Source organism: Lissotriton helveticus, chromosome 3_1 (genome assembly GCF_964261635.1).
Source record: "Lissotriton helveticus chromosome 3_1, aLisHel1.1, whole genome shotgun sequence".
In the NCBI taxonomy this organism is placed as follows: domain Eukaryota; kingdom Metazoa; phylum Chordata; class Amphibia; order Caudata; family Salamandridae; genus Lissotriton; species Lissotriton helveticus.
This window is the reverse complement of record NC_136061.1, coordinates 1,829,813,518-1,829,834,250: the sequence shown is the minus strand read 5'-3', so window position 1 is coordinate 1,829,834,250 and position 20,733 is coordinate 1,829,813,518. Positions and strand designations below refer to the sequence as shown.

Genomic DNA, 20,733 nt, shown 5'->3' with positions numbered 1-20,733 from the left:
CCCCCGGCTTGAGAATTATTGTATTCATGTAAGCGTCGGAGGCCATGTTGTGAACAGTCACCGCCCCAGTGATAGAAGTTACTCTGTTTCTGATGTGTGAGCAGATTGGGTTGGATGGGCCCTATGTCGCCTCTTCTTCTGTACCCAAAGCAGGGCTCGGCTTCCTCTTCTCTATATATAGGTATAGAAGTGATGGGCTAGCGGGGTACCACCTTCCTGATGTTACAGTGGAAAAGCGGTAGGGAAGGGCTCGAGGTGGGGTACCATGCAGGGGGGCGGCGTCCCCCCAATTATTTGACCAGAAGCTCGATTACTGGAGCAAATGAAGCCACACATTCACTCTTTGGCCTCTCTGGGGCGAGATTGGAGCTCATTCAGTACATTGCTCACGCGCTGGCTTCTCTGATGCAATCGCATCTAAGGGGTGAGCGAGGGGAGGCAAAGAGTCTGAGGGTGCAAGCCACCTTTCGTAAGGTAACTTCCTGTTGTGACGTCAGCGTCTCCCCACTTCTTTTTTTAGGACTTGTGCCCTGGGTAGGGTTGTCATTCTTTTTAATCTCTGTTAATTCTCATGGCCAGTATTCCCTTCCACCTGGCTGAAGAGAGCTTTAGCTCTTCTCTGCCACCGTAATACAATGATTGGTGCTCTTTTTAAATGCATGTAGGCCTGTCTGAAATGTTCGCTATGCCAGTGTAATCTCACGTAATTGCTGGTTGTTACGTGAAATTCCCATAATTACAGCCATTACAACATGTTACATAATTTTTAGTCCGTTTGGGTAAAACATCCTATAGCAGAAGCATTGGAACAAAGCGAATGAACAAAACTTTTCATGCCACGTGTGTTTTCTTCGATATATATGTATCGCAAAATGCGCCCATGTATCCAAAATGGACACAAGGACGCATTTTTTATTAGAATGTATTGCCAAATGCTGGGTTTCCATTTGGAATAATGTTGTGTAGTGGGTTCAAACTTTCATGTAATTAGGCAAAAGGAGATGCTTACATTTCACTCACCTCAATGTCTGCAGGAGAGATTTCTTCTGCCGTTCTGATTCGTGTTCACCCTAGATCTACAAACGTTATGATTGACAGATGACGTGGTTGGATTAGTTCATTTGTGCCTCAGTGTGAGCAAAGACAGCTTTGTTTTAATGTTGCACTATGTGGGGTCTTGCTTGGTTCTGGCACCCTAAGGACCCTAACAAAGAGTACTGCAGTGTATCCTAGGGACGCTGACCCCCTGTGCTGCCAGCACACCTCAATTATTTCTAGGGGTATTTACTACCATGAGCCACAATGCTCGGCATCCCAAAAGTTTCAACCAACTGTACCACAGCATACAAGCGCTAACTAAACACAATATCTATAGTGGATGATATACTGCCACACATCACTGCGTTTTCAACTCACTGCACACACTACATTGCATCTGAGATACGCTCTTCCACCATGTTCCCCTGCATCCTAAAAACTCACCAGAAAGCATCCACAGGGGCATAGCTGCCAACAGTGCAGCAGGTGAAGTTGCAACACGGCACGAGGTCTGAGCGGCCCACTGCACCTCAATTATGACTATTGTTACTATTAAACTAAGGGATAGGGATACCAGCATTTTTCCTGCTTGCATTAGGGTCTGTGGTACCATTACTATGCCACTGCCTGTCAATTCCACTGATCGACTGCGCTATGGCCCAGGAACATTTATTAAACACACCGCGCTACAGCCGAGAAACCCTAATCCACTACATCGTACTGCACACTCTGGACACTTACCGACCATATGGCTCTAAGCGCTAGGGACACTTACCCACATTTGCATTTTATACCAAAGACTAAAGCCCACTTCACTGAATCTTAGCGGCACTCAGCCGCAGCCCGTGGGGGTAAGAGCAGTGGAGCTGGGTTGGAGGCGGGGGGGGGATTTGACATACTACCACGAGGGGAAATTAAATAAATAATGAATTTTTCCTTGTCATCGTAGGCCAAAATTCATTCGCCTCTTCCCCCCCACCGCCTGACCCCATCGCCCTTACCTGCACAGGCTGCGGCCGGCGGCACTAATTCAACAGGCTGCGTTTAAAGGATCCCCCGCATTGCACTGCTTCCCAGCAAACTGCACTGTATCCTTGGAACACTAGCCCACCATATTGCTTTATGTGGGTGATGACAAATCACACTGTGTCCTACGAACATGAATCTACCATTATACAACACTATGCTACATCCTATAACATAAACCCATTACAGTGCATTGCATTTTAGGAACAACACTACACGCAGTCATAATACGTCCCAGGGTAGTAACTCATTGCAGTGTACTACACCACAAGAAAACTACCCACCACACTCCAGTGGTGCTAACCCATCATACACCATTCCATTCTGAAGGAAGTAATCCACCTGTCGGGCCCAGAAGCCAGGTAACGCACTGAACTGTATTTCAAGGAAGTCACACCATTGCACAATATCCTAAGAACATTAATCATACACACCACATAGAAGGGAAAATGTCCACTACATTGCACTGCATCATAGCGAAGGTGACAAACTGAAGTGCTCTGACGGGGGTGGTAACAAACACACTGCAGGAACACAGGAACATTAGCCCTCCACACACTGCACTTCATCCTGCAGACTCTAATCCACTACACAACGCCACACCCTTGGGGTGTTTTCTTACTACACAGCATAGCATCCCATTGGAAACTATGGCCCAGCTCTGCATCAAAGGAACACAAATGCATGAGGCTGAGGCACAAGCAAGGCAATACACTACTACACATCCCATGGACATTAAACCACCAGACTATCAGTGGCACAGCATAAAATGATTACCCCACCCCACAGAATGTGGTGAGGGGGCCCTGAGTCTCCCATATCTCACAGATATTCATAGACTCTGGGCTGAATAAGGGGCCTCCTGCACTTCAGGACCTTGAGTTGTGCACCTACACACTCTCAATAAATGCAAATCCGACACAAAGCCTTGTGCATTATATACACTTCATGACATCCAAATAACATGTATGAGCCTACTGCACTGCATCACAGGTACACCCAGGAATGCACTCTAGTGGCAATCCTGGTCAGTACTGCCAAGATCAAGCAATGAAAAGTTGCCTGATTACATCTAAAATACTAACTCAAAGGCACACCCCTTCCTTAAAGGAGGGCGTGTAAAATCCCTCAGAATCAGGCAGTCTGCCCTTTCCCACAAAGTTGACGCCAAGGTCCTGCCCTGGAAGCCAGTTATACTCTTGATTAGGGCGCACCTATTTTCCTCGTCTGTCTAATTCCCCTAAAAAATGCTGCTCTACTCCCAATGCACGAGTTAGCAGCAGAAAATGTACAATACATTTTATTAATTGGGTGAAATTTCATCAGACTGATTTATAAACATTCCAAATGCAACATTTGCTCTATCACGGTCCAAAAAGAGCTATATGCAAAGCTGCACAAATAAATGTATGAATGCATTTTTTTTCTGAGGGGTGGTAAATCGGAACATCATTTTCCTTACAGGGTTATGGATCTATCTTTGGACCCAGATACAATCAGAAAATCGAAATACATCACGGATTTAAATGATATTACTTTTGCAGAAATGTAATTTCATGCCAGATTAGTAGAACATGGAAGGGAAGACGTGGGTAACGCACAATGACTATGAAGGACGGAAATGAGAGCATTTTTTAGCCCAGGTGCCTGGAACCCTCGTGAGGGTCCCTGGTTGCTTAGCACTGTCCTTGGCCCTGCTTTTGTGTAATCATCATTGCAATTCTCCATGGAGTTCACAGCGTGTTTGAGGCGGAGGAAGCCATTGTTAAGTCTGCCTGAAGAGAGCATTAGCAAGCACATGCGTGCCAGTGCTCTACGAAAATATGTATTTTAATACCAAGCAAAGAGCTTTCATTCTGGCATGAAAATGACACGACCTACATATTGTAATGATTGGCGGCCCGTTACAATATTCCATTCTCTGCATTTCTTTAATGCTGTAGTGATTGCCCTACCACCACGTGAAAAGTGTCAGCGGACTGTGATAACTTGGCACGACTTGGCGGAAAAACTCTGCCAACCTCGTGTGGCAGAGATTGTTCTCATACACAGCTCACCAATGTTAGGTTGGCGAGCGAGAAAATCGAACTGTAGAATGCCTCCTGTCGAGATTTCTCAACACGGGCAGTAGCGGGATGTCGCTACAGCTTGCGTTGACAAAGCTGCAGCTCCAGCATAAAATCTACTCGAGCAGCAGAAAGAAGTAGCACCCTCCGGCAAGCTCCATGGTGCCGATTGTAAGTACTAGGGCGAGGACGTAGGAATCGTAGTAATGAAGATTGCCGATAAGTAATATGAGCATTACTTCCTCTTCCCTTCCTCCATTCCTTGCCCTGTTCCTTACCTGAATGAGTTACACCCAAGCGGTATACCCTCATCAGGTAGTTGCTAGAAGAAAAAACATATAAGACTGTATTACACTGAGTGTGCTCAACATCAAAAACACCTATTAAGTTCCACAAACCAACAGTGTGACCAACATAGTCTTTACATTAGTGCTCTGTACAGGCTGTGGTGATACACCCTAACTTTTTTATATAAAGCAGACCACCAACTGGCACATAGCATGGGGCAGCTGTCGTGTGTGGCTAGGTTCCTGGGCATAATGATCTAAGGAGGTGTAGAGATAGAGAGTGTACTCTTTTTTCAGTGGACAAAGTGTACAAATCAACCCATGCTTCTTCCCTGCCACTCTGTTAAATGAAAACATACGTCATATGGCGCGTGTAGGTTGTTGTTTTATATGGTGCTCTGTTCTGGGTTGGGGGTCTTACCCTGGCCACCTTGTCGAATTAAAACCTGTGCCCAGCACTTATCAGTGGTGGATGCCTAGGCAAAGAGCTTCTGTGGGGAGATGGGGGGTTTTGGGTTATGGGCGGGACAGTGCTACAGAGCGTCATCTTCTCTTCCCCGGTCACAGTGTAAAAGGAAAGCACACATCTGCTCAGGTGTCATGCTGGTTATGTGGCTTTAGGAACTGTGCCCATTGTTGGTGCTGCGGAACATGCTCAGTCTGCCTCCTTCATGGCAGCTAATGCTGGTTTCATCGTCATCCGCGTGTGCTGCTTGAATGACCAGGTCTCTTGTTATTTTCTTATTACAATGTTATGAGCTAATGAGCATGCGCCCCAAATTTGTCAGTACTCAGGGTACTGATCTTAAGTAGGGCTGTCCTGTCTCCCACCTGCCTCCTAGTCGGAATAACATGTGCAAACCTCATTCTAACCCAGGATTGTTGGTGGTGTTTGTGGTACATTCATGAATGCACTCATCCGTAATGACAGGAGAACATATTCCTGTCTGCCTCATAAAACAGAATTAATGGCACTTTCTGCTGTGTGCTTCACTGGTTTAATTTCTCAAGTTAAAGGGCCGTTGCAGCAGAAGGAGTTGACGCTGCTTCGACCGATAATCCTCCCTGGCATCATTTTGCTTTCAAATGTGCAGATTCATATGTACCCTAGCTCTGGCACACACCACTTCCCTATATCATGACAAGTAGACTGTCAACTCCCTTTTGCACCCACCCCAAAGTGCTACTGCTAGACCTTATCCCTGTGCAATGGAACTAGGGGTGGGTGACAAACTCCGCTTCTCCGCTGGAGTTAGCAGAGTTTTGCACACTCCACACTCTGCTTGGAGCGCAGACTTCCGGAAAAACTGTGCCAACCGCGTGTGGCAGAGTTTGTTCTCATACTCAACCTAACACCAATGTTAGGTTGGCGAGCGACAAAATCGAATTGTAGAATACCTCCTGGCGAGATTTCTCAACACGGGCGGTAGCGGGATGTCACTACAGCTTGCGTTGACAAAGCTGCAGCTCCAGCAGAAAATCTACTCGAGCAGCAGAAAGAAGTAGCACCCTCCGGCGAGCTGCATGGTGCCATTCGTGCTGATTTTACAGCACAAACTCCCTGTGCTAAAATCAGCGCGAGCAGCGCAACATGCCAAATTTGATTACTTGCGGAACCCAGCAGAATCCTGCTGAGTTTTTGTGTAACTCTGCGGAGTGAAACTCCACAAGTTTTGCCCAAACATAAATGGAACCCTTGAGGCCTCACACTTTTGTCTTGAACACTCCACAGGAGTCTCACACGTTCTCTGATGTTCAGTGCAGTGAGTTGAACACAGTCTTCTTTGTACTGTCAGGCAGGGGCGGCCTTAGGCATGTGCAAGCTGTGCACCTGCAGAGGGCCACCAACCCCCAGAGGCCACCACACCAATATATATCCTTAATATAATAATCCTCTGAGGATGGATCCATATTTGTGTGGCGGACCCTGGCAGGGATTTGTCAGCCTCCGGCTCTGTTTCACTTCCAAACACCCTGACCCCCCCCACCCCCCTGCCCCTCTTCACTGGCCTCCGCGCTTCGCCCCACCCGGACCCCCTCTTCCGGGGCCCCCTACATACGCTCCCTGCCCAGGGCTGCCATGAGCCTAGAGCCGCCCGGTGTCAGGTGTCTGTTGCTGTATGTCTATTCATGAGGCCTTGCCTGCCCCCTCTCGTGTATTGTCCTTCTGCGTCCTGGGAGCTGGCCTGTTTCCACGCACCCTTGATGTGGGCAGATATTGGAAGTGTGGCACAGGGAGATAACGCTATTGTTCACTCAGTATCAAAATGTGTTCTAAACGGGAAGATGGTTTGGAGTTCGGCCTTTAGGTTACAAAATGGCCCAATAGATCACAACTCAAGAACTCTTCTAATAGGAAAATAAAATGAATGTCTGTGATAACGCGCAATCTGTAACCTCGTTTCCGTCGTTTAATTTGTAGAGCAGAAACAACCTCCACAATTGTGTCAGAGATCTGTCCGCTGATCCTAGACTGTGGTCTAGCAATTATAGTAATTACAGCAAATTGCTCGGATTACGTACCGAACGACATTAGTCCAAATCCTACCTTTTTATCCAGTACTTATTTAGTGTGTAAATGGAAATCATTTACCCTCTTGCACACTGTTTTCTCCCAGCTGTTCGCTGTACTTTAAGCACCCTCCTCCTCTCATATCTCCTCCTAAATTACCAAAACCCCTTTATCACAAAGACTGACGAAGGAAAAGAGGGCTGGGAGGGATGATTGTAAGTACTAGGGCGAGGACGTAGGAATAGTAGTAATGAAGATTGCCGATTAGTAATATGAGCATTACTTCCTCTTCCATTCCTCCATTCCTTGCCCTGTTCCTTACCTGAATGAGTTACACCCAAGCGGTATACGCTCATCAGGTGGTTGATCGAAGAAAAAATATAGAAGAATGTATGACACTAACGGGCACATGCATCATTGGTTTTTGAATTCGCAAACGGTGCGAATCGCAAAAATCGGCCGTTTGCGAATGCAAATCCAATTTTTGAGATGCATCAAGTTTTTTTATTTTTTCGCAATTTAAGAAATCACACTTTTTTTGCGATTTCTTAAATTGCGATTGCATTTAAGAAATCGCAATTTTGCAATTTCTGAAATGCAATGCATCATCTTAAAAAAATTGCGAATTCGCACATTAGAAGTGTTAAATTAACATGAAGTCAACCTTCATGGTAATTTTAGAAAAGTTTCAAAAATGCACAAAAGTGCATTTTTAAGACTTTCATTTTACACTCACACATGCCCTTGGGCATGTATGTGTGAAAAATGGACTGTTTGTTACATTTCAGGGGTGCAGGAGAGGGTCCTTTGGACCCCCCCCCTGCACCCTAGAAATTGCATTCTCATTTTGCGATTCCTGAATTCCGAATCGAAAAATGAGAATGCCTTCTAATTGATTCCTATGGGCCTCTAGGCCCATAGGAATCAATGTAAAGGGATTCCTTATTTGCGATTCGCAAAATTGGGAATCGCAAATAAGGAAAAATAAGGAATCGCAAACAAAATGTAAATTTTTAATGCATAGGTATTTGCGATTTCTAAATTGCGATTCCTTAATTTTCGCAATTTAGGAATCGCAAATACCAACAATGATGCATGTGGCCGTAACAGTGTGACCAACATAGTGAATATGTGCTCCAATATTACTTGAGGAGAGCACAAAATATGAGAAAAGAAACTCCTTCAACGTGTCAGAGGCTTCACAAGAACCTGCGACCCGAAAGCTCACTCCTAATTCTGAGCTATTTTCCATCTATAATGCATAAAGAAAGGAAACGGGGAAACATAGGTGGCAGCTCTACAAATATCACCAGTGGACACTCCCGTCCATTCCGTCCACGAAGCTGCCATTCCTCCGGTGTAATGGGCTTTATTCACAGCTCGGAGTTCTTTACTAGAAGCCAGATATGTTAAAACTATCTTTTTGAGGCCTGCAGAGAGATGAAAACAGAATTGAAAAGATCTGCCGCTGTTATCTTTCCACCAGAACTTTCCTCTCCTCTTCTGCCGAAAATGTTAAGATCCTAAAATTAAAATTTTCTACCTGGGGCAGCAGAGGTTTCTTATGCTGCACTGCTAAACTCTGGAATAACCTTCCTCTAAATTTGAAACCACAGTCAAGTATTCTCCAGTTTAGGAAGCTCTAAAACGTGGTTATTTGTTAATTAATATCAAGGTACAGGTAAGATCCATACGAAGGCCGCAGTGCTAAGACGTCTCAGGGCATACACACGCTTTAAAATAATTTGTTTATCTTATCTCTGGATCCTGGTTGGAATTAGTGCTGGCTGGTTTGTGTTAGTGTCAGGTGGTCAATTGCTATCTCCTGGTTGGAATTTGTGTTGGTTGCTTTGTGATGGTATGGCTTGTGGTGAATAGCTATCCCCTGTTTGGGATTCGTATTGTCTGGTTTGTGTTGATGTGGTGCATGCTGGGTAGCTATACTCTGGTTGCAATTTATGTTCTCTGGTTTGTGTTGGTGTGGCGTTTCATGGGTAGCTATTCCTTGGTTTGAATAGCTGCTTCCTGTTTGGGAATAAATTTAACTGGGCATTCATCAACTGATCAAGATTGTTTGGAGAGCTCACCATCATATCTTTGTAGAAACATCTCGAAAGACATTTATAGAAACCATCCGCCTATTTGGGGGAGGTTATTTTTCTACTGAGAACACATCCCACCCTCCACACATCCCCAACACCGCACCCAGTGTTCAATGCACAACATGTCCAACTACTTTAAGGCCATCTTCACTGGGTGAGAAATCACCACTTGCCTGTTGTACTCATAAATGATCCGAAAGGTGGAAAATAATTTCTAACCCCTGAACGTTCTCTCTTTCCTTTCTTCTAGGCCTGGTTAAATTGGGCATCCACTGCGTCACGTGTCAAAAGGTGGCCATCAAAATCGTGAACCGCGAGAAGCTGAGCGAGTCCGTGCTAATGAAGGTAATTGTCACGATAGTGATTACTGGGGAAAGGGAGAAAAGAGGCGCTGCTCTCTGCTGTTCAGACTCGCGCAGTGTGGGAAATTAATATCTTTAATTATGTTTAACAAACAGGCCTGTCAGCACTAGGGCAACCCTAGTATTAGAGCCCCCAGGGAGGGGTCGAGAGGAAATGTGCTGGAATTAAAGAGATAAAATACCAGGTGTCGACACAATAGTGATGGGTCTGAGAAAGGGAAACCCTGCTTTTTGCATTGTCTGCCATATCTCCTTTCACCAGAGCTTCTTCTGCGGGTTTCATGGCTCTACTGTGTTGTCATGTTGTATCCTTGCACGGGGTCCAGTCTGTGTCTAGACACTAGAACCTCTTCTGTGGGTGTAAGCCTCACCCAAGGTCACACTGCTAACCAAAATCAACCTGTAGGAGATCAAGGCTAGAATGAGGCATAGTTTGGTTTCGGCAGCTCATGGTGCAATGAAGGCAGCCCCTAGCCTGTAGCCGACTAGGAAAATACCAAAGTGGCACAATTGGCAGTCCAGCTTTGCTGCTCTCTAACCCCACCATCACCCGTCCTGTGCTCCACGCTGTTTTTAAGTGGAAGCCTTCCAGCCAGTGCAGCTGTCTGGTTTGCTAAAGGTATCTTGGGGACATTCAGAAAGTTGACCTAGGAATGCATTTATCCATTGCTGACCTTTGGCTTTGTGGTTTGTGACTTACATTTTCTGGCTTTCTATGAGATGGCTTTATTTTAAGAGTGTCCAGCTTGAGTTAGTCCCTGCCGTTGCCCAAAATTGTTTACTGTATTCTTCCAGGAACATGATTTCTGTAAACAGGCCTTTAAATCTTGTTCTTATCTTGTCACATTTACTATGCATTCAAAGGCAGAGATCAAATGTCAAGCTGTTTTCCGAGGGAGCCTGCTCTTTACTCTTCTTTCTCTGACCGCAAAGTGAGAGAATTTATGTGACAATCCTGCTGAGTACCCATGTAAGAGGAGAGGGTGTAGGGTGTTTTTTTCCTAGCACGCAACAAAAAAATGTATTATGCTGATGTTTCAGAATATATCAGAAATAAGATCAACACACGCCAATACAGTAGGTGATGAAACTTGCGCACATTATCTTTTGTGTGCAATAAAATTATATTTCACTGCAAACGTAATGATAATTTCAATTGAAAATGTGTTGTCTGTAATGGTAGTACACTACCACACCATACATACTCCACACAATGCCACTCCATTCCATGCCCATCTAGTCTATGCCACACCACTTCATTCTATAACACTCCTCTCCGCAGTACGACATGCCACTCCACTCTAAGACACTCTACGCCACGTCACTCATTCCATGACACAACACGCCGCTCCACTCTATGCTCCTCCACTCCACAACACTTACCTCACTCCACTCTACCCCAGCCCAATCTAGCCCACTCCACTCCAATGTACCCCGATCTGCCCCTCCACTTTGCTATAATCTACCCCAATCAACTTCACTCCACTCTACCCCCTCTACTCCAATCTACCCCACCCCAATTCACCCCACCATTCTCAACCCTGTTTAAATCTACCCACTCCCCTCAAATCTACCCCAATCTGCCATACTCCACTTCAATCTACCCCACTCCACTCCACTCTAATCTACCCCATTCCCCTAATCTAACCCAATCAACCCCATTCCACCCCAGTCTGCTGCACGCCACTCAAATCTATCCTACTGTGCTCCAATCTACCCAGACTACCCCACTTCGCTCCAGGCTACCTCAATCCACCCCACTCTAATGTACCCCAATCCAACCCACTCTACTCCAATCTAGCCAACTAAATTCTACTCCATACTAATCTACTCTAGTCCAATTTTACCCACTCCACTGCAATCTATCCAACTTCTCTCCACTCAAATCTACCCTACTCCACTACAATCTACCCCACATCACCACATTCTGCCCCACTCAACCACAATCCACCACACTCCAACACAATGTAACCCACTCTACCACACTCTTATCCACCCAGTCTACCCCGCCCCACTCCAATCTATCCCACTCCACTCTACCACACTCCACTCCAATCTACCACACTCCTCAAATCTATCCCTCTCCAATCGAATCCAGTCCACCCAATCCACCCCACTCTAATCTACTCTATCCCAATCCATACCATTCTAATCTACCCCACCCCAATCTACACTACTCCAATCTACCCCTCCCCATTTACCCCTACCCAATCTACCCCACTCCTATCTACCCCTCTCTGCTCCACTCCAATCTACCCCACTCTATCCCTATCTATCCCACACTGCCCCACCCTACTGCAATCTACCCTACCCCACTCAACCCTACTCCAATCCACTCCACTCTACCCCACTCCAATCCACCCAATCTACCCCACTCCCCTCCACTCCACCCTAATCTACCCCACTCCACTGCAATCTACCCCACTCTTCCCCACTCTATCTCACTCCAGTTTCAACTCCACTTCAATCTATCAGACTTCACCCCACTCCAATCTAACCTACTTCACTCTACCCTAATCTACCCCACTCCAGTCTATGCATTCCAATCTTACCCAATCTACCCCACTCCATTCTACCCCACTCCATTCTACCCCAATCTACCATACTCCATTCCACTCTACCCCACTCCACTTCACTCTAATCTACCACACGTCACTCAAATTTACCACAGTACAGACCAATCTAACCGACTCCACCCTAATTCACCCCACTCCAATCTAGCCCTCTTCACTCCATCCAAAACTAACCACGAACTCCAATCTACCCAATTCCAACTACCCCAATCTACCCCCACTCCATTCCATTCTACCCTATGATAATCCACCCAATCTACCCCACTCCACTCCAATCTACCGCACTCCACCCCACTCCCCATTTACCCAATCTACCCCACTTAACTCCATTTTATCTCAATATAATCTCTGTCTCTCCCCCAATCTAACTGATCTACCCTACCCCTATCGACCACACTTCATTGTACCCCACTCTAATCTACTCCAATCTAGTCTACCACGCTCCAACCCAACCTACCCCACTCTACCCCAATTCAATCTACTTCACTCCAATCTACCACGCTAATCTACCCAACTCCCCCACTCTAATCTACCCCACTCCAATTTACCCCACTCAAATCTTCCCCAATACAATCTACCTCCCTCCAATCTACCACAATCTACCACAGTCTACCCCACTCCACCCCACTACACTCTATGCTAATCTATCCTTTCCCATTCTACCCCAATCTACCCCATTCCATTGTACCTCAATATACCCCAATTCACTGTACCCAAATCTACCCCACTCCAGGCTACTCCACCCCACTTCATACCATTATTTATTTATTTATTTAATGGTTTTATAAAGCGCGTAGTAACTCGAAGAGCATCCCAGCGCTAAAAACCTGCTTCTCCAAAGGTTTCTGCCATCTGACGGGATTATATTTGCGGGAAAAGAAGAGTTTTAAAAGTTTTTCTGAACTGGAGGTAGTTCAGTTCTGTCCTTAGTCTCCGTGGTAGTTGGTTCCAATGTTTGGCCGTGTGGACCGAAAAACGACGGCCACCGGTCCTGGCCTTTTTGACTCTTGGGACCGAGATCAGATTTTCTCCACTAGAGCGGAGATCTCTCTCCGCTTTGTAGGGAATTAGGAGTTCTTTCAGGAGGGGGGGGCCATTGTTGTTAAGGGTTTTATGGGCCAAACAGAGGGCCTTGAAGACCACCCTTTCTCTGACTGGGAGCCAGTGGAGGGACTTCAGCGCTGGCCTAGCAGAGGATCTTGCCGGTGTGTCCGTAAGTAGACGGGCAGCGGCATTTTGGACTTTCTGAAGAGTGTTAAGGGTGGTTTCGGGAGCTCCCAGGTAGATGGCGTTACAGTAGTCCAATCTTGCCAGAATTAGACCCTGGATGAGGAGCCTCCTTGCGGTTTCGGGGAGCAAGGGAAAGATCTTCCTGCAGGCTCTGAGTAAGCCAAAGCATGTCCCTGCCGTCCTTTTTGCTTGAGTTTTAAAGCTCATGTCCTTCTCGATCCATACACCTAGGCTTTTGACCTCATCCTTGGGTGCGGGAGGGTTACCTAGGCAGCTGGGCCAAAGGTTAGATGACAGGGAGGGCCCCTTGTGTCCCATCAGCAGTATCTCTGTCTTGGACCCATTTAATTTTAGCGAAGAAAGATTCATCCATCGGTAGACTTCGGAGAGACAGCTGTGAAGGTCGGAGGGGGTTTGGTGGGGGTGTGAGAGGGTTACGACCAACTGGGTGTCGTCGGCGTAATTAATAACTGATACGCCGAACGAGCTGACCCTCTTCTCCAATGGGGCCATGTAAACGTTGAATAACGTAGGGCTCAAGGTAGAGCCCTGCGGTACTCCACATCGGAGCGGGATAAAGGGTGAGTGGCTGTCATTTTCCCGTACCTGAAAGGAACGTCCGGATAGGAAGGATTTTAGCCACTTCAAAGCCATACCATTCAGTCCAATTTCTCCCAGTCGGTGGATTAGGGTAAGGTGGTCTACAGTGTCGAAGGCCGCACTGAGGTCCAGGAGGATCACTGCCACTGATCCTCCCGTATCCAAAATGCTTCTGGCCTTCTCCACTGCTGCCAGGAGGGCGATGTCCGTGCCCTGGCCTGGACGAAACCCTGTCTGGGAGATCCCTAATAGGTTATTGCTCTCCAAGTAGAATGACAATTGCTTGTTAACCAGCTTCTCCGCGACTTTACTATTTCCTGGGAGAAGGGAAATGGGCCTATAGTTGGAGAGGTCCTGTGAGTCTAGGGAGGGTTTTTTTAAAAGGCCTTTAACTGCTGCCGCTTTCCAGCTAAGGGGAACTATACCTTCCGAAAGGGAGGAGTTGATTAAGGCCGTGAGGGGGGGGATGATGGTACTCGATACCTTTTTCAGGAAGCGGAGGGGTGCAGGGTCGAGGGGGGAACCACTTTTGATTGAGGCCAAGGTTGCCCCTACCTCTTCCGTTGTTACAGGGCCAAAGATGTCCAGGGAGGGTTGAGGGCTGGCCGGTGGCAGGGGTGGATTAGAGATGATGATGGTTAGATCCTGGTCCAAGTGAGCCAGTTCGGGGGAGGGAATAGCAAGAAGAATTTTTTGAATCTTCTCGTCAAAGAAGGTGGCCAAGTTGTTACATTTGGCTTCAGCTTCTTTGGGGTCGAGAGATTTAAGTGGGGGATCGGGGGCGTGAAGGAGTTCTTTGAGAACAGAGTAGGTTTCATGAGCCGAGCAAGCCGCGTTTCTAATTCTATTCTCGTAAAAGAAGATTTTAGTGCTACGGAGCTCTTTTTTGTAGGATTTTACAGAGGTACGGAACATTTCTTTTTTCCCTTCTGTTTTTTCCTTCCTCCAGAGGCGTTCGTTCTTTTTACAAGCTTTGCGCAGGAGGTTGAGTTCCGGGGTATACCAGGGTGAGGGGTTCACTCTCTTGGTGTGTTTCAGAGAGTGAGTTTTAGGCAGAATGGCGTCGAGCGATTGGGTGATCCAGGTGTTAAATTCTTTGTCCCCTGCTACGGTGTTATGAGAGGGGTCAGGGACATTTTCCCCGAGTTTAGCTGCCCATTTGTCTGGTTCCAGTTTCTGCCATCGCCTGGTATACATTCTTATTTTGGGGGGTTGAGGGGGCGGAGTAATAATGTCCCATGTGAGGGGGACCAGGAAGTGGTCTGTCCAAGGAAGGGGGATATGATCAAGGATTTTCAGATCGGGGATATTGGAGAGGATGGGATCAAGCAGTTGCCCTCTTTCGTGAGTGGCCTGTGGGTTTTTAAGGTCAAGGCCCATTGAGGCCCATTGAGGCCATGCCTCTTTCGTGAGTGGCCTGTGGGTTTTTAAGGTCAAGGCCCATTGAGGCCCATTGAGGCCATGCCATACCATGCCATGCCTCTAACTGTTGGCCATGCTGAACAGCAGCCACAATGGTGTACAACATGGCTAAAACACTTTGCCAAAGCCAATAGCTCTCACATAGGCGAGATATATTTGCTTTGTCAATGCTTGTTTTTTCTTCTTCTAGTGTCTGAAACTGCTGACTTCCTGGAACTCGCACACTGTCAGAAGTCATGACATGTTCCTGTTACTGTTTTCCCTGACTAGTGAGGGACATATATCATCAAACCATAGTTTCCTAGAGTGATGAAGTCGGGTAGTTTTTGCAATTGTATGGCAAAAAACGTACCATGGCTTCTCTGCAATGTTTTTGAATGTTTGCCTGGTCCAGGTTTTGTACCTTTGTCCTCGTTGTGGTTTACTGAGGTTTTGCAGTTGGTCCATGTACAAAAACCTGCATTCTACAAGGCTCCAATAACTTGTCAATGTCATCATATTCATAGACTTTGCCGGCCTAATGACATGCAAGCTCTACCAGACCCCTTAACTTGAAGATGTAACTCCGGATGGATGTATTTGGGGATCTTTGACATATGTGGCAGAAAAGAGGTAGTGGATTGTCCTCGGGAAGAAACGGTCAATAACTGATTCATTTGTCTCATTGAGCCCTGGACTGGAAGCACCAAAGAGGGAGGCAGGATCATTTTGGCTCCTTTTGGTGGAGTTGAGGATGGGCAACAATTAAAGCTGGAATAGACCCACCTAAAGTTTAAAGCCACCCACAAGTTTGTCACATTTTTCTCTGTGTCGCATGAGTGAGTGAACCCTGATTCGTGGTTTGTACATTTATTAAGAACCCCCTACCACACTTGAGCATGTACTTCATTTGAAACGGATACCTGAGGGTGGCTTCTGATTTTGATGAGGAACGCTTGCCTGCACGGGAGCCCAATATGCCCCCAGCTGTTCTAGCTTCTGATTGATACTTTTATCTAGCGGCCTTCCTATGGGAATCAGCAGGGCTTTAAGTGTGATGAAAAAACTGGGGGTCTCTCAAAGGGGCATGGCCGATGTAATTAAGGGTGTGGCTTAAAAACACCTAAGCTAAAAATCTGTCCTTAGCATAGTGTGCTGCCCGACTTGCATTTTGCTGTTTCTGTCATTGCATTCATATATATAATACAACAGGTATCATACCTACAACAAGGCAGGACTATTGGCTTTGTCAATGATTGTTAGTTGCATTAGATAAATAATCAGCAACTATGGCTAGTATATAATATTGAAAAATCTTCCAATTAAAAGCCCTTGTGACACCAGGACGATGTTGCTGCTCCTGAGTTTTAAAAAGAGATGGGAAATATATAGAGAAAGTGACTCTCTTTAAAGGATTTCCCTTCCCCTACAACGCTCACTAGACATGACGTCATGCCGTAACTTATCCACTAGTGAAAAGTGAGCAGTGTGAGCACACTCACATCGATGTGTCTGCTGTCACTGCAGTCCGTAAAAAAATGGACCGCCTGTGCCAGGGCACAAAGCTGAGCCCAACAGAGACCCGTTTCGAGGACCCCTTTAAAAAACTGCCAGTGCTCAGCACCAGTGAGACCCCCCAGTAGGATCAAGTTTTATGCACCGAACCGGAACCTTCGCTCACAATTTACAGCAAAAGCTGCCACCACTCGAGTAAAGAGAGCCAGAATGGGCGGGCATGTTTTTTCACACCTAGCCGCTAACATCTGGAACCATCTGCCAATAGATCTAAGGCTCATGGATTGCTACCTTACTTTTAGAAAAAAATTGAAAACTGTGCTGTTTCCCAAAACAGACTAAACTCTCCAGTTTCAGGTATCTGCTCACTGCACACTGTTATAATCCTAGCGCCGTGATATCCTATTAGGATGACTGTTGCGCTTTACGAAGTACGATTAACGTTAACATTAACATTAACCAGTGAGACCCGGCCCACTTAAAACCCTGGGAATCAGCAAGGTGCTCTAGCTGCAGCTTCTATTAGCTACCACAGGACATTGGAAGTTACTGCTGCAGTTAATGCACCCTCAATTCTGAAACCACGCTCTCTCCTTATCAGTGGAGTCAAGTTTTCTACTCACCCATTTTTCCCTTTTGAGGATTTCTGTTCACTACAGAAAATGGTTTTGGGTGTGATGACGTCGCCTGGGGTGATCCCACTGCTGCTGCTTTACATGCTAGCACTTATACTTGGAGGTGTAATTTATGTTTTTTAGGTCGATTCTGGGCAGCGCATCGCTGCTCTGCGAGGCATATTGTATTCAGGTAGGGACTTGAAGCTCCGCCCACTCTCCTCCATATTTTTTATTGGCTTGTGTCATTGTCCATTGTAAACTGTGGCTGTTGATTGGTCAATAGGCTTAGTAGTCCCTCCTAGTACAGCCATGTCTCATTTCGTAACCTTCCATGGCAACACATCCCGGTTATGTGTGTTGTTAATTGGTAGGATTTAATTACAGCCTCTGAGTACTATTTTCTCAAATAGCTTTGTCCTGCCTGCTGTTGCAGGGTGGACACGCTCTCTCCTAATGCTTTATAAACGAATTTATAGCACAGGTACAAAATGCATTTGCAATGCAATAGGTCTCGCATTCGCAAGAGGTTAAGCTATTGACATTGTATATGACAATACCATTTATTTATCCGTTTTAAAAACAACACATGAATAAAAGGCAGTGTCATTTGCAATGCCTATAGCTCTAACTCTCCTAAATGCCAGACCTTTTGCATTGCAAATGCTTGTTTCCATGGTGAGCTTACTTGTCTTTTTCCTCCAGAGGGCAATTTGATGAAGCCTCTTCTCACAGCAAGTTTATGCCAGTATTGTGTTCGTCACAGGAAAAGTATGTCCTTTGCATTGAACTCAAAAATAATCTCCCTGGCTACTTTTGAAACAAGAAAAACACAAGACACAAACTTTTCCCGCACCCTCTGATATATGTAGTCAGAGACAGACTGCAGGACCCAAATTTAGTTTTTGCTGAGAAAGCCAGTTGCTGTACCAGACAGGGTGTTTTTGATCTTAGCTGCAACAGTCCAAATTGTTCTGTCCTCTCGCTACTTGGTCTCTCTTAAGGCTATTGTAATATTGTATCTTTCTTTAAACGTGTTTATAAGCTGTCTGTGGTGTTCATCCTTGTGCAATTGCATTGCTATCTTACTTTTAGGTATCTTCTACAATTTTCTCTCTGTCATAGCCTAATGCTATCATTTTGCTGTCGTTGGCTTTGGGCCTTCTTTTCCTCTACGTCTTCAGTGAGTGCTGTTTCACTCCTCTTGTAAAGAGAAATACAATGATCACAATGCTTATTATCTTTTAACATTTTAGGGAAAACCTTTGTAAGCTTGTCATAGAGTTTAATAGTAGTCTAACTTGAGCAATATTAAATCCTTAATACCTTGGCTTCTGCGTTGGGTTATGGTCAAGATTAGGGACCTGTCAAGGGTGCTCCATCAGGCGACCTGGAAGTCATCATATTTAGTTTGGGCTCTGTGAACTGTCTTATATGTCTTTGCTTCGGCAGAAAACTATCCCCGTTGCCACTCAGGATGGCTGAGAATGGCTGATACTACAATGCTGCCCCACCCGAGCCCCCATGCCAGGCACTTTCCTGCCCTATGCCCAGAACTCCAGCCATACCCTCAGTTCCTGGAGACCCTCCTTCGTCCCCGGCGGTCCCTCTCCTGCTCAGAACCCGAGGCGCAGAGGCCTTCGGGTATCCCTTCAGTGTGCAGGGGCCCCTACCTGTGAAGGGAGATATTGTCTATTCCAGCTGGAGAGTGCCTTCAGCTGGAAATCAGCACAGCGTGCAAGGCTGGGAGGGTTACAATTCGCCTCTGTAAAGTCAATAGAGGACACATTCATGGAGGGCAAAATGTTCCCAACTTTGTTGGCAAAGGATTCACCTTAGTAGACCTGTTAATGAACTATGCCAGTCTTCGGAGACACATTTAAGTACTTCCTACCGGCCTTTGGTATGTGTAGGAAGTCCATCCACTTTACTGTAGGCCTACCTCAGCCTAAATTGTGTGGCCTCAGCCCATCCCTCTTGGGGACTTATTAGTGTGTAATATGGAACCACTGATGGGATCCAATCATACAGTTCGTTATGGATTTATCTTGGTGAGACAAGGTCAGGGAACAATGGCTGCTCTTGAATTTTTGTTGAGATTAATGGGCGGCATTGTGCCTGGTTACAGCAGCCAAAGTTATAGATACCCCCAAAGAATCTTATAAAATGATCTGCAATCCACCGAGAACCTACAATGCCTCCGGGTAGGCAGGGGCCACCTGCTTCGGATATCAGGGTTCTTGGTAGTACTCTGGCTGAGCAAAAGCCTATGGTTTGGAGGAAAAATATATGAAATTGATGTAATGTTGGATTTAGTAATTAAAGCGATGGTGGCCTTCCACTCAGGCTTCACCTCCTTAAAGTGGGTGAAATCTTCAGTTGGAACACCGCGTATTACTGGTGTTCCTGCTGAACTCATAGTTCTTATAGACCTGGCGGCTGTTGCCATCGGGTCCATTCATAATGAGGACACTCGTGTTCTCAATTTATCTCTTGAATCAAGATCTCTCTCCAGTTCACTCTTTCAAATTAGTTTTTAATATGTTTTATTGTTTTAAAAAAATATTTTACAAATAGAATTTCTATGCTGCAAATTGAGTAGGCTGTTCATTTTAAATGTGTCCCGATGTTCTCTGTCAACTCTCCACACCAAGAACTATCAGCCTTTAGGTCTCCCTCCATTTCGTCTCCCTTCCCATCCTTCCTGATCAAGACAGAACAAGAGTAAGCTTCTCAGTTTAGGCAATAAAGGTGGCACTTAACCTATTGGTGACAAGACCATGTCTAAGTATCGGGTGGATGAGATGGTTCTTTGGGTGTATCAAAGAAGGTGGGAGTTCTTGTAAAGATGTCTTTCTTTCTTAGTCTGAGATGCAGCCATCCAGCGGGTGAGAGGGAGTGGATATTCTTCACATCTGAGCCTAAGCATTCAAGTATCTGCGATGTGAGGGTTCATGTTATTGAAAAAAACTGCCATCAATATAGTAAATTTCACTGTGGAAAAGCAAGTGCCTCATGCTGGGTTTTTGGAAATACTGTTGAATTCAAAGTAAAACTTTGCAGTAATTGGGGACCTCCTCTCTTGAGGTTGTAGCGGCTGAAGAAAAAGACTTGTTTTTAAGCAAATATTGCCACGGGGTGCGTCTGACCCTCAGTAAGACTGAGGCACGAGTATCCCTCCTTCGGGTGCCTATAAGTGCAGAGGTGGGTTACAGGACTAGGACCCCCTCCCTTCCATTTTGAGACCTGTCTGAGGTCAGGGGGGACTAATGCCACTGGTAGCCATATGTGCTATAGCAAGAGGCAGTGGCCAACAAACAGGTACCTAAGTTAGAATACACTGACTGCAGTGGATATCGCCCGTGGAGGCTGTCGGAGGATGCTCCCAGTGTCTCTGCAGGCACTCG

The 20,733-nt window shown here is 46.0% G+C and overlaps 1 protein-coding gene across 3 annotated transcripts in view; it reads left to right on the top strand.

Annotated features, from left to right (window-relative positions):
- The window catches only part of BRSK2 (BR serine/threonine kinase 2), a 762,518-nt gene that overhangs the window by 265,773 nt on the left and 476,012 nt on the right, over positions 1-20,733 (top strand). For all 3 annotated transcript variants that reach the window (XM_078682762.1, XM_078682764.1, XM_078682763.1), the window contains exon 2: positions 9,282-9,376. In XM_078682762.1, coding sequence (XP_078538888.1) covers positions 9,282-9,376 — 95 coding nt within the window. The remainder of the gene's footprint in view (positions 1-9,281; positions 9,377-20,733) is intronic.